Source organism: Gymnoscopelus braueri (assembly GCF_963280865.1).
Source record: "Gymnoscopelus braueri genome assembly, chromosome: 7".
Lineage (NCBI taxonomy): Eukaryota > Metazoa > Chordata > Actinopteri > Myctophiformes > Myctophidae > Gymnoscopelus > Gymnoscopelus braueri.
Window position 1 is genome coordinate 26,320,205 of NC_137608.1, and position 13,157 is coordinate 26,333,361.

The 13,157-nt window shown below is 43.1% G+C and overlaps 1 protein-coding gene across 1 annotated transcript; it reads left to right on the top strand.

Annotated features, from left to right (window-relative positions):
* The first annotated feature begins 8,502 nt into the window (after positions 1 to 8,502).
* On the top strand, positions 8,503 to 12,102 carry LOC308087837 (uncharacterized protein). Its single transcript, XM_080432032.1, has 3 exons — positions 8,503 to 9,049; positions 9,661 to 9,760; positions 10,011 to 12,102. Exons 1-3 carry the CDS (start codon positions 9,004 to 9,006, stop codon positions 10,255 to 10,257), a joined length of 393 nt encoding a protein of 130 aa, XP_080288158.1. The 5' UTR covers positions 8,503 to 9,003; the 3' UTR covers positions 10,258 to 12,102.
* Positions 12,103 to 13,157: the final 1,055 nt, after the last annotated feature.

The following is a 13,157-nucleotide window of genomic DNA, read 5'->3' on the forward strand; positions in this document are numbered from 1 at the left end:
TGAGTATGAATTACAGGATGTGATACAATTACTGTATATCATTTTCATCACAGGTTTTAGATGGCCAGAAAACTCAGCTGCAAATGTATGATTCCCTTGCCAACTACAAGGATATCAGGGCTGAAGAAATGGACATTCTGTGGTGTGGAATTTGCTGCTTTATTAGTGTTTTTACGATAATAAACTCTATATTAGTGTCCCCTTTGTGTCCCTTTTAGTTGTTGTTGGGGTATTTGCCAAGTACATTTGCACATACCATCCTAACTGATGCGGTTAGTTAGGGGTTAAGTGTCTTGCTCACACACACACACACACACACAAACACACACACACACACACACACACACACACACACACTTCGACATACACTGGCAGTCAAACCAGCCACCTTATGATTGTGAGTTGGCCTCTTCATTTGACTATTTTTATTTTATTGTATCCATAAACCTTTAGATAAATAACAATTATGATATGTTGTCTTACTGTGATGCTGCTGTGTGCTTATTTTTAGCCATGCATTCCAGAGTGTGTGGGATATCAGAAACTGGACAGTGGCATACCCACAGCAGTGGAGACAGAAAGACGGGGTCAACTGTGGGGTGTTTGTGTTAACAGTGAGTATATTTGAAATAGTGCATCATCAATATGCTTTACATAGTTTTGACATCTAATAACGTTCTTTTGTCAAGTTTATCTATATTTTCTCCCCGTGTCTCCTAGGGTAGGTACCCTCACAAAAAACATGCAGTAATCCTGGTCACTATACTGCCTCCCCCTGGCCAGCCGGGGCGCCTGATGGAGGGGAAGGGAACTGGTTGGAATAACGTGTTCCTTCCACGCGCTACGTCCAACCAGGGAAACTCTTCCCTGTCAGGTGATAAGAAGGTCAGACGGCTCTCATGCATTGAAGGAGGCATGAGCTCGGCCCTGCCCTCCCTAGGTTGGCAGAGGGAAGATTGTGCCCAGGATTACACGCTTAGGCATTGGCACTAGGGTGAAAAAATAGGGGTTACAAAATCGTGGGATAAAAATGTAGAAAAAAAAAAATATATATCTATATTTTAATTAAAACTTGGTATTACTATGGGAGATAAGCGTACCTTTTATGTACACACAAAATACGAGCTTTGATTAACTTTCTATATCACTCTTAAAAGGTTGCGGAAATGGTGATCCGTGGAATCAAGATGACCAATGAATACCTGGACTGTAATGAGCTGAGCCATCTAAGGCTCTATCACGCATGTGAATTGGTGAAGGATACTGTTCCTTAGGTAATGCAGATAGGAAAAGCCAACAAAGTATTTAACCATATCGACTTCATAATTAATGTGGTTGTCCTTTACGGTAATCAAGGTCTTTTTCAGTTTGGTATTATGCAGTACTCAAGGATTATACGGTACTAACCAGTTAGCCTATTGTGAGTAATAATACAATGTTTATGTATGTTTTTGAAGCCATGACCGCAGCTATATATACACTGTAAGTGTAGGCCATTCTGTTAGTTGGCCGTTTGGTCATTATTTTGGATGGTCCACAAATGTTTCCCAGTTTTTGCCCCAGGAGGCTGACATTTAGCATAGAGGTTGATTATAAGCTGAGAATATAACAGTGAACTTTTAGGCTTATTGAGCAGAATGGCATAATGCTTTGGGCAAGGCTTTTTCCACAAATAAGCTCACAAATTGGAAATACATTGCCCTATAAAGCTGATCACAAAGGAACCGAGCAAGGGGTAGCTACTGTATGCAGCTATGTTCCTTTGTTACATTACATTACATTACAGTCATTTAGCAGACGCTTTTATCCAAAGCGACTTACAATAAGTGCATTCAACATAGGGAACGAAACTACTAATCACTAAAAGTTAATTTACATTGTCATATATTGTATTCATCATTGCAATTTTTTTTTACTTATACTGTAGGTACCATAGACTCATTAATGAATCTGGAAGGATTCTGGGGATACCAGGCAGAAAGTTTCCTTGCAGCTGATGCACTCGACTATGGAAAAGGCCGAAAACTGATTTGCAAGGGAAACTTGGACATAGTGCAACAGTCCATTGCTTGTTACGAGACCCAGTTCCTGTTTTTATTGGTTTGCCATTTGGCAGTGTAATTCTCATTTTCATTTATTTATATTTGTACTCCCCCCTTTACGAAAAAGTCCTTTTCTGATCTGCCCAGTGTTCTGTATTTGGTCACGTTATCATCCACATCATTCCTTTTATGTTCTCTGTCAAGGCACCTTGGACAGAATCTTTGGGCATGCCTTATCCCCTGGCAATGTTGAGCTATGATTGATCTAAATTAATTGCATAACTTCAATCAACAATACCCCAAAACAATGAAAATAATTCTTAATACAGGACATACTGTATATTTGTGTTTCAATCTACAACGTGAACTGCTGTTCACTTCAACTTTAGCCGATGTGAACAGCTTTAATGTTTATAACATTGATTAATCAGTTATTGCAATGACCGGTGGTGGTTGCTGCTGATTCCCAGTAAATGCCACGACCAATTACTGTATTTTGTTACTCTTTTGTTATTGTGACTCGACAGGTCTTCATACAGTTTGTTCAGAGGTATAACCCACTCCCTACAGTGGTACGATTCTGTCTGTGTTCTGTTTCCTAACATCAGATGTCACTAATACATATACGGTAGTAGACAACTGTAATGTCAATGTATCATTTTCTTGTCTTTATTGACAATGTAGGTCCATAAATAAAGGGATGTATACGTTTCTGCAGTCTGTTCTGTTTTGGGGATATATGTGATGCTTTGAAATTACATGTATCTATCTAATCTATGAAATGCATACAATAGTTTGAAAATCCATAAACCTTTCAAGTAAATGTGGATATTAGACTGCCCTTAGGCGTGTGTGTGTGTGTGTGTGTGTGTGTGTGTGTGTGTGTGTGTGTGTGTGTGTGTGTGTGTGTGTGTGTGTGTGTGTGTGTGTGTGTGTGTGTAAATGTCACCTTCTGCACTCTTGGATCCAGGTACCTGGGTCTCTATCTGCCAACACCCCCTTCATACAGTATCACTGTGTTCACGCAGGAACTCCTGTGAGAAAGCTCCCAGTCACCAATACAGGCCAATGGTGTGCTGCACCAAATGACGTATAGGTTAGATGGGTAGCTTTTACAGGTAGTTGAGTCCTTCAAAAGCAGGCCAACGCCAACCAGCACTATGTTGGTCTCTGGACACCCCTCCAGACAGTAGGAGCTGAAGGAGAGGATCTCAGGGCCCCAGTCATTGCTCCAGATCGCCTGATTGATAAAGATCCACATAGTTCAGTGCCAACTGTTCCACACAAACTCTCTTTTAAGTGAACCAAGGAGATCACAGGCCAGGCCTGTTGGGTGTTCAACAGGAAAGGGCAGGAATTTTTAATTTAATTTCATAATATTGTTTAAGCTATTCTCTAATGAGTTGTTATAATATTCCTTCTTGCATGTCCTTACTCCTCACTTTAAACCATAAATGCTCTGGTAGTTAATAAGCTTTTGCTATTGAAGTGAATCAATGGTCTGGTTTAACATTCGTTTGTTGATTCATTAAGTTAGGTTTGTTGATGTAGTAGCAACATGTTATTTAAATGGTCAAAGAAGCTTTTGTCCGGAAGTCTTGTTCAAGTTCACACACATACTCAGTCAGTTCAGTCAGTGCATATTCTGAAATTACCTTGGTGGAGTCAAGTATTTGTTCAGCTCATCAAAGGGCTCCGATGACCAGGCCAGCACTTTGGCGTCCTCTGGTGGTGACCCGTTCAACTTCATGTTCATGCACACCTGCTGCAGTCCATGTTGATTGATTTCATCCCTGCTTTTATTCACCTGTTTCCTAGGCTGTGTGTTTTCCACTTCCTGTCGATTTGATCCAATGAAATCCAATGAAACTGGTCAGATGACCAATGATATCCAATGAAATCGACAGGAAGTGGAAAACACACAGCCTAGGAAACAGGTGAATAGAAAGCTGTATTTCTGGCTACACAGATCCCTCAGCCTATATAGCCTACTATGAATCAACTGAACCCTTCAGCTTCATTGTCTGAGCAGCGCGTTTTTATGCTTCCATTGATGAAGCGGAATATTTTGACGAGAATTAATGCCCTTGCTGTTGAAAAAGGCAGTCACCTCACCTGTTTCTCAATAGAGTCCAGGTCAAGCTGAAGCTTATGAGCTATTAACCAGAACAGTCTTTCAAGCACGACTAGTTCCTTTATACTAAATAAATTTGAACTGTCTGCCACATTTTGTAAATCCAATACATTCATGTCCTACTTGGTCTTCTAGGCTGACAAAGTTCTGTATTAGCAAAACAAAAAAAAGTGTTCAGGGGGTGTACAGCTCTATTAAGCGTGCCAACGTGTCGTCACCAGCAGAAGGGGCAAATCAGCCTGCGGGGGCGAGGCATTGGGCATGGCATTGGGCAATGTTAAGTCAACCTGGTTTTTACCCCTCAAAGATGTCCGCAGCTACCAAAAGACACTTGTTGACGCCCCCTTCAGGATTTTTGGCACGCTCTATAGGCCTACATCAGGGGTCGGCGGCTCTTTAACTCCTCCCTAGCGGCTCCCTGAAGCTTTACACATGTTTACAAAAAAGAAAAAGAATGTATATATTTTATTTTCACATTTTAATTTTAATTTATGGTTGCTGTATGAGGCCAAACGTGACACAAACATTGTTACGTTTTCCAATGTTGTAAAAATGTGTAGAATAAATATTAAGTTTCAACAATTCTGTCAACTAAGAATTACATCATAGCCTGCGACACACGTTTCGGCACGGCGCCAGCCAGCCATCTTCCTATAATCTCTGAGACCAAACCTCTGAGGCCAAACCTGTGAGGCCAAACCTCTGAGCCCAAACATTTTTCTGCCAGGTTCTCCTCAGTGCCTGGAGCTATTGATCTCAATTTGCACACAGCCATTGACAATTACCATGTGCATGTGACTGCGAAGCGATATCACTAAAAATCTCAGCTGTTTATTCGCATTTTTATGTCAAAGAATGTCGCCATGCTTACGCTGGCTGCTCAAACTGCACATGCGTCGCATCTACAGCCCCACAGCATTACACTGTTGCACTCACAGAACGTGCTTCGCCCAAGTTACGTGTGTGTGTGTGTGGCGGGGGGACGGCTCTGGCCGCATGAGGATGTACCGTGTGTGTGTGTGTGTGTGTGTGTGGCGGAGGGACGGGCCGCATGAGGATGTACCGTGTGTGTGTGTGTGTGTGCTCGCGCTGCGCCGCGCGTGTGTGTGTGTTGGGGACGGCTCCAGCTGTCACTGTAGATCTGTATATGCGCGGGTGTTTCTGTGTGTTCTGTGCCTCCACGACGCGGCGACCACACAACCTTCAACCATAGATATATATAAAGGCTAGATGACTCACCCGCGCTGCTGGCCAATGGAGTACGACGTTGCCACATGGCGGCCATCTTGAAACAGTCATTCATAACATTATGTCTATGGTGCATATACTTTAAAATAACCATAGCGTGCTCAATTTTCATCCGATTTTCAAACGGTTTGGTGTGTTGTAAACACCAAAGATGTAGTTATGATATTGCATACTAAAAAAAACATTATAATAATTATAAGTTTTTACAACACACCAAACCGTTTGAAAATCGGATGAAAATTGAGCACGCTATGGTTATTTCAAGGTATATGCGCCATAGACATAATGTTATGAATGACTGTTTCAAGATGGCCGCGGTTGAGCTACGCTTGCGCCGCCCCTTGAGCCATCTAGCCTTTATATATATCTATGCCTTCAACCACATACATTGGCTCATGGAAAATAGCCCATCTACAAGCTCACAACGCCTCACGCTAAGCCCACTACCACACCACGCAACACCCAAAAGAAAACATTGTCTTTCACGTTCACCTAGACGTACCCTCTTCCTACAACTCGGTTGCCAGGTTAAGTGAGACACACGCAACCAGGTCTACGAAAACAAGGCCACACAACGCAACGCAGGCCACACAACGCGAACCCTTCGCCCTTCAACCACATACATTGCCTGATGGAAAACAGCCCATCTACAAGCTCATAACGCCTCACGCTAAGCAACTGCACTTGCACAACAAACAAGGCCAAAAAACCCCAACCACCAACATTGCAGAAAAACGCTTATAATAGGCGGACATGGCAACATGAACATCTCCACTCTCCAAGGGGAACACGCTCCAGCCACTGCACTACACTAGCTCCGTTCCGTGAGCAGAAATAGGACATCCGGTTTTCGAGCTAGCAGAAATAAGGTTTCCGGTTGCCTTCAAAATAAGATCATACACTTTTTATGTTTTTTAAAAGACACAAATCTATTTAAAAAATACATTTTTGATGTATGTCTTTTTAAATGGCTTATACTAGATCACTTCTAAGTGCTAGGTTGTTCCTGATTTAAACTGGCTATTGATCCCCATTAAATGTGCACAGTTTCTGATCCTGTTTTGAACTTTAACTGGATATTCATTTGTGTTACATATTGTTTTTGTATTGTTTGTCCATTGTTGTAATAATGCTGCCTCTAGGCCAGGTCACTCTTGGAAAATTATCATGATATAATATTGTTTATTGCAGAAGCAAATAAACAATGATAAAAGCAACAACAAAATATGCTACAAATAATGATAGTAGATAGTGCAGGTGAGATTTAAAAAATAAAGCATGGGGGTTTATAAAGTTGATCTCACCTATTTAAAAACTAAAATACAATACAAATAAGAATGTAATCATAATAATTAAGTGTGTGTGTGTGTGTGTGTGTGTGTGTGTGTGTGTGTGTGTGTGTGTGTGTGTGTGTGTGTGTGTGTGTGTGTGTGTGTGAGAACTGTTCCATAACTGAGCGCCCCTGAACTTGATAGAAAATTGATACAGACCAGTACAGAATGTTGGTTAACATTGCGAGATAATTTGTAAAAAAAAAGAAGGCCAATCAGTGCGGCCAGAGGTAAGAAAAGTGAATTGTTTTCAGACAATAGTGGACACTGGACAGGAGCGGCTCTTTGCCGTGGCACTTGTGAGATATGCACGCGTTCAGGGAGACCCCCTCTACCACGCCAAACTCTCCGCTAAGCATGAGAGGTGTATTTTGAAAAGTGGCGGGCCGTCCAGTGAGGTCAGGGGTCAGAAAAGGGCCATTTTCAGTGCATAGCCTTTACAAATTGGACACTAGACCGGAGACGGCTGGGGATGCCAACACTTGTGACATACGCACGCGTTCGGGGAGACCCCCTCTACACCGCCACACTCTCCGCTAAGCGGGAGAGGTGTAAAAAAAGTATGGCGGGCCGTCCAGTGAGGTCAGAGGTCAGAAAAGTGCCGTTTTCAGACAATAGTGGACACTGAACCGGAGACGACTGGGGATGCCAACACTTGTGACACACGCATGCGTTCGGGGAGACCCCCTCTACACCGCCACACTCTCCGCTATTGTCTGAAAACGGCACTTTTCTGACCTCTGACCTCACTGGACGGTCCGCCACACTTTTTTCTACACCTGTGCCGCTTAGCGGAGAGTGTGGCGTTGTAGAGGGGGTCTCCCCGAACGCTTGCGTATGTCACAAGTGTTGGCACACGTGTATGTCTCCGGTACATGTCTCCCGACGCTAATGATTGACATTAAATCTCTCTCTCACTCTCTCACTCTCTCTCAAACGTTTAAAAAGTCAACCAGGGTGCAATTCAGATCAGAAACAGCGTTGCCGTGTCCGCTTATTATAAGCCAGTTGCTTGTAAAAAATATTGGTGGTTGCGTTTCTTTTTAGCTTATTTCCAAAGTGTAGTTGCTTATTTGGCTTTATTGCTTAATGTTGCTTTTTTTTCTTTGAAAATAGTTGCGACGCGTTGTGAGCTTGTAGATCGGCTATTTTATTTGTATATACGTTTAAAGTCCTCATGCAGCCTATTGTTTTCATAGACCTGGTTGCTTATTTCTCGCGCAAAACCCGACAATACTGAGATATACACACACACACACACACACACAGCTCTCTCTCTCTCTCTGTGTCTGCAAGCCCCATCGTTGAGCAGGCTCGCTCACTCTATCAATTGCTCTGATTGGGTGTAGCACGGCTCTCATCGGATCTGACAAGCCCAAATATCCAACATGCTAGAAAAGTAAAAATTATCGGGAACCGCTCGCCGAGCGCAATTTATCGGGGTGTTTCTTCTCGGAGTACCTTACACACTGCGCGATCAACACCTCGCCGAGGAACGCCCAATCTGGACTGAGATCGGTGGTTTTCTCGGCGATCACCAAAAAATATCCCCGAGAGCCAAATCGGGTCAAATGTCGGGCAGTGTGTAGAGGTCTTTATGCAGACCAGGCCTGCTGTGGCCTCTAAGTCAGGGACCATCACATGCAAATGTTTGTGCTTCCTTCCCCTAATCACTCTAATACCCCTTACAATATTTCACTCTACAATTACAGTGCCTCACAATTTACTCCCTTTTCTCTCCAGAACATGCTGTCTTTGAAGGTGACCCGCACCCATCGACATCCAGCGCTGCGGCTCCGTCAACTGCCCCAAAGAAACGCCGAATGCCACAGACAAGAACCAAGTACACCCAAAAAAAGAAGAAGAAAAAAACAGTCCCAGACGCACACAGACCAGCCCATGCAGCAAAACACCCATCCACATCCAGCGCTGCGACTCCGTCAACTGCCCCAAAGACACGCCGAATGCCACAGACAAGAACCAAGTACACCTCAAAAAAACAAAAAACAGTCCCAGACGCACACAGACCAGCCCATGCAGCAAAAACACCTGACGAACGACGGCGTGCTCACACAGACGCACAACGACAACGTCGCCGAGCTGATGCTGCCGCTCGAGCACTAGCAGCACTCCACAGACCAGCCCATGCAGCAAAAACACCTGACGAACGACGGCGTGCTCACACAGACGCACAACGACAACGTCGCCGAGCTAATGCTGCCGCTCGAGCAGCACTCCTGCTTCCCAGATGCACATTTACCTCAGTGACAACGCTCCACGGAACATCCATCCAGGTTTGTACCTAACAGCTTCACCTTACAACAATCCATGTTTTCATATTGCCGTACACATCTTACACTCAACTGTACTTTCTCAGTTCACATATTAAACAACATACCTCTTAGCATACAATGCTCCCTCCAAAAACCTCCCCCTTCAAAAAGCGCTGGAAGTCCACTACTATTGCTCTATTTCAGTTCCCCTTACAAACTACGCGCCTTTACAGATAGGATCAGTGTCATAACATCCTTTGTTGGACGTGTCACATAGCGTCCTCATTTCATTTGCTTTACTATGCTCAGGATCACAGAATTCCTATCTCTTACTTTACACAATATCACTTCCTTCCTTCACATATTTGTATGCCACTCTAATTCCTCTACCCACATCATTTGCCAATGTAATTGCATTCTGGGGGTAAGTGTCAAACAAACCCTGTTTCACACCAGCCATTGCTGCGATGATAACACCATCACTCACTAACGTCTGATTAAAGACTCATTATCACATTAAACATCCTTTCTCACAATATATGTAATACACACAGTATACGTCTACTTACATCACTTCAGCTGCTACAGTCATTTCACACACTGATTTGACAAAATCTCCTTCTCCCCCCCAGGTACCGTCAACCTCCCAACTGGCACAGGTATTGCTGTGATTGTGCCAGGCCCGACTGAACGCCAGCAGTTAAACCAGGGACTGCAATTCTCCATTTGGAGGTAAGACTATTTAAACTTGCACAATTCATTACCATTTGCAAAATTAACATATCTACATTCTGACAGCATGCATGTGCACATACAGTATATTGCCAACTTCTCATGTTCACGACTCCAGCAACAGTAATTGCTGCTGCCATCTATGCCAGCTACTCATTACAAGACAAACACAACTACAAAACCAACACATCACATTATCTCATTCATAACAATTGTCAATAATGCAGCATCTTTCACATTACACCCTCAGGTATTACCACCATCTTCAGTGGAGACTGGCGGCAGATCCTACCAATCGTTCCCCATGGCACACGACCTCAGATCAGATCATCTTGCGATGCCTGAAGAGTTCCCCTCTGTGGAACCATGTTCAAACCATGCAACTCACAATCAACATGCGCATAACGCAGGCGACAGCAGGAAGCATGGAAGATGATGCTGTGTTCCACCAGTTTCTCCTTCATCTGGGAGGGGAAAATCCCCACAATCCAGGATAAGGGAGAATTCACTATCGCAATTATGGATCGCTTTCTCATGCCAGGATCAACTCTGCACAACATGGTCGACTGGGTATTTGAGAACCTCACCCAAAATATGTATAACCATCAATGGCTTTATGAGAGGGCAATCCTCTGCCCAACTAATGCAGAAGTGGACGCAGTCAATCACTACATTGCCCACAAATTCCCAGGTCAGGAGCACATCCTCCACAGTGTGGATACCGTGGAGGCACATGACAGCCATGACTACCCAGTGGAATTCCTCAACACGCTTTGTCCATCAGGCATGCCACCACATCGCCTGTCACTGAAGGTTGGCATGATCATAATGCTATTGCGGAACTTTGATACAGTACATGGGCATTGTAGTGGCTCACGCTACATCCTGCAGCAAGTCAGCCCACATCTTCTCCTAGCACAGCTGGTATCTGGGATTCATGCCGGCGCCCAGCTACTCATCCCTATGATTCCTATCTCACCTTCTGAGAATATTTTCCCCTTCACTCTCACCCGCAAGCAGTTTCCTGTACGCCCTTGCTTTGCCACTTGTCAACAAGTCACAAGGTCAGTCACTGTCACATGTGGGTGTGTACTCTGTCAAAGACTTCTTCTCACATGGACAATTGTATGTGGCAGCAAGAAGAGTTGGCAACCCCCTGCAACTCAGATTCTTGCTAATCAATGAGGAGGACAACACCAAACGCACTGAAATGAACAATGTTTTATACAAAGAAATATTAACCCATACATAATCCCCATACTTCCTTGCCAGTCATGTTCTGCACACTGTTCTCGGGTCTGCCATGATGACAGGAGAAATTCATTACATATTGCTGCATAACTGCCAACTAACTATCCCACAATGTGTACAGATGCTACTTTCATTTCCATGTATGATGTACTGTTTTCCCATTTTCGCTGATCCAACATATTCAACAATATATTAAAGCAATCCTTCTACACATTTAACAACACTGTCTGTCTCAATACATTGCCCTCCTCCATAAATTGCACAGATAATCTACTATTGCATGTCCATTGGACATTTCCCCCAAACACACCCTGACAACACAGCAAGGCCACTTCACCAATTGCTCATGTTATATTGTTTTTCTTAATACAAAACATTCATTACATATTTGTGCCCCTTACATTTTGGTGTGTTATGCTACATTTTCTTCAAAGGAGCACAAGTGCTACCAACTACACAATTACTTTCCATCGCTGACATACTGTACTCTGCACTGCGCATAACCCAAACACTGCACATACTTTGACTGCAAATGTCAGCTGTTTATTAGCGTTTTTGCGTTCGCTGGCTCCCGGGTTGCCAAATCATGTGCGCATATCCCCCCACGGGTATGGTCTAGTCTAGTGTATGTAAACAAACAAACCGGTGGGTGTGTGGTTCACTGCTACGCTATGGATTCTAAAGGCAAAAAAAGAAAGAAAGCTGAGGAAAACAGAGGATTTAACAGTTAGCGGACAGAGGCATTTGCTTTCATTGCCACTTCAGATGGATTTCCTGAATGTTTGCTCTGCAATGAAAAGTTATCAAGTAAGTCCTGTGGTGCGCGCTGATCCTGCTCAGTGTTGCCAGGTCTTATTATAAGCGACTAAACATCCAGTTGATGGTTGCATTTCTTTTGGCTTGTTTCTGAAGTATAGTTGCTTATTTGGGCTTGCTTTCAAGATTACTTTTTAAAATAGCTGATTTAATAGGGCTCAAGTGGTGAAACTGGTCGCTTCTTTTGGCCTTGTTTTCATAGACCTCGTTGCTTGTTTCTCTCACAGAATCTGGCAACACTGATCCTGCTGTGGGGAATATTTTGACAACATTAAATGAATGCTCATTTACTATTTGTAAGTAACTAGTCATTTGTATAGGCTAATATACACTTTATAGGGCTAGTATGCCCGTGTTGCCTTCATTATAAGGCTTAAATATTGTTTGCGGCTCCAGACATATTTTGTATGAATTATTTTGGTCCTAAATGGCTCTTTAAACATGGGTTGCCGACCCCTGGTCTACATCAAGCTGCCTCACACGAAGATAGGCTCCTGACCTATGGCCACATGGCTGGGAACCTGGGCCAAAGACTACTTACTTCTGGGAATACAGAACACATAGTGGCTTTTTGTGTTATCCGTTTAACAGTCATTGTAAAATCGTACCTCTGTAGCCTACTATTTGCAAACTGTTAATAAAGTATTCAATCAATCAATAATGTCAAGTTCTCAGACACTGATTTATTAATTACATTTAAGTAGCCTACTAAATACATTATTTTCATTACAAGTGTCAATGTCTCATCATCAGTTTGTAGAGTGCTATCTAATTCCCCCCCTAGTAGTCAGGGGATATTAGCAGAAAAATGTCCAATCTTGGAATAAATTCCCTACCAAAAAAAATCTTCACCAATGTGTTTGTAAAAGTGTCTATTAACACATCTCACAAAGACTGAAATGCAGTTTCCCTAGGGGAATTTTTGACAGCTGCTGAAAGTTGGGGTACCCACCATCACCTTATGCGGGGGGAAAAAAAATCAAAATTTAATTCTGTTTTAAGTAGCATGTGAGGGGTCAAACTAGGGTGTTTTTATGATTTGAGGAGAATCCATTGCAAGCATTTGTTTTGCACCAAAACCACTCCTTGGGCTAAAAAACGGCCCAATCTCAATGGGCTTCTTACACAAAAAGTATACCTGGAAAAGGATGGCTATGGCCGTTTTTAGCCCAAGGAGTGGTTTTGGTGCAAAACAAATGCTTGCAATGGATTCAGGATCATAAAAACACCCTAGTTTGACCCCTCACATGCTACTTCAGAATTACATTTTGTTTTTTTTTCCCGCATAAGGTTATGGTGGGTACCCCAACTTTCAGCAGCTGTCACAAAT

Excerpts from the sequence above, each read along its gene's own strand:
- LOC308087837 (XM_080432032.1), top strand. The coding sequence starts at position 9,004 with ATGCACATTTACCTCAGTGACAACGCTCCACGGAACATCCATCCAG. Across the intron at positions 9,050-9,660 it reads TCCACGGAACATCCATCCAG|GTACCGTCAACCTCCCAACT; the intron begins GTTTGTACCTAA and ends TCTCCCCCCCAG. Across the intron at positions 9,761-10,010 it reads CTGCAATTCTCCATTTGGAG|GTATTACCACCATCTTCAGT; the intron begins GTAAGACTATTT and ends TTACACCCTCAG.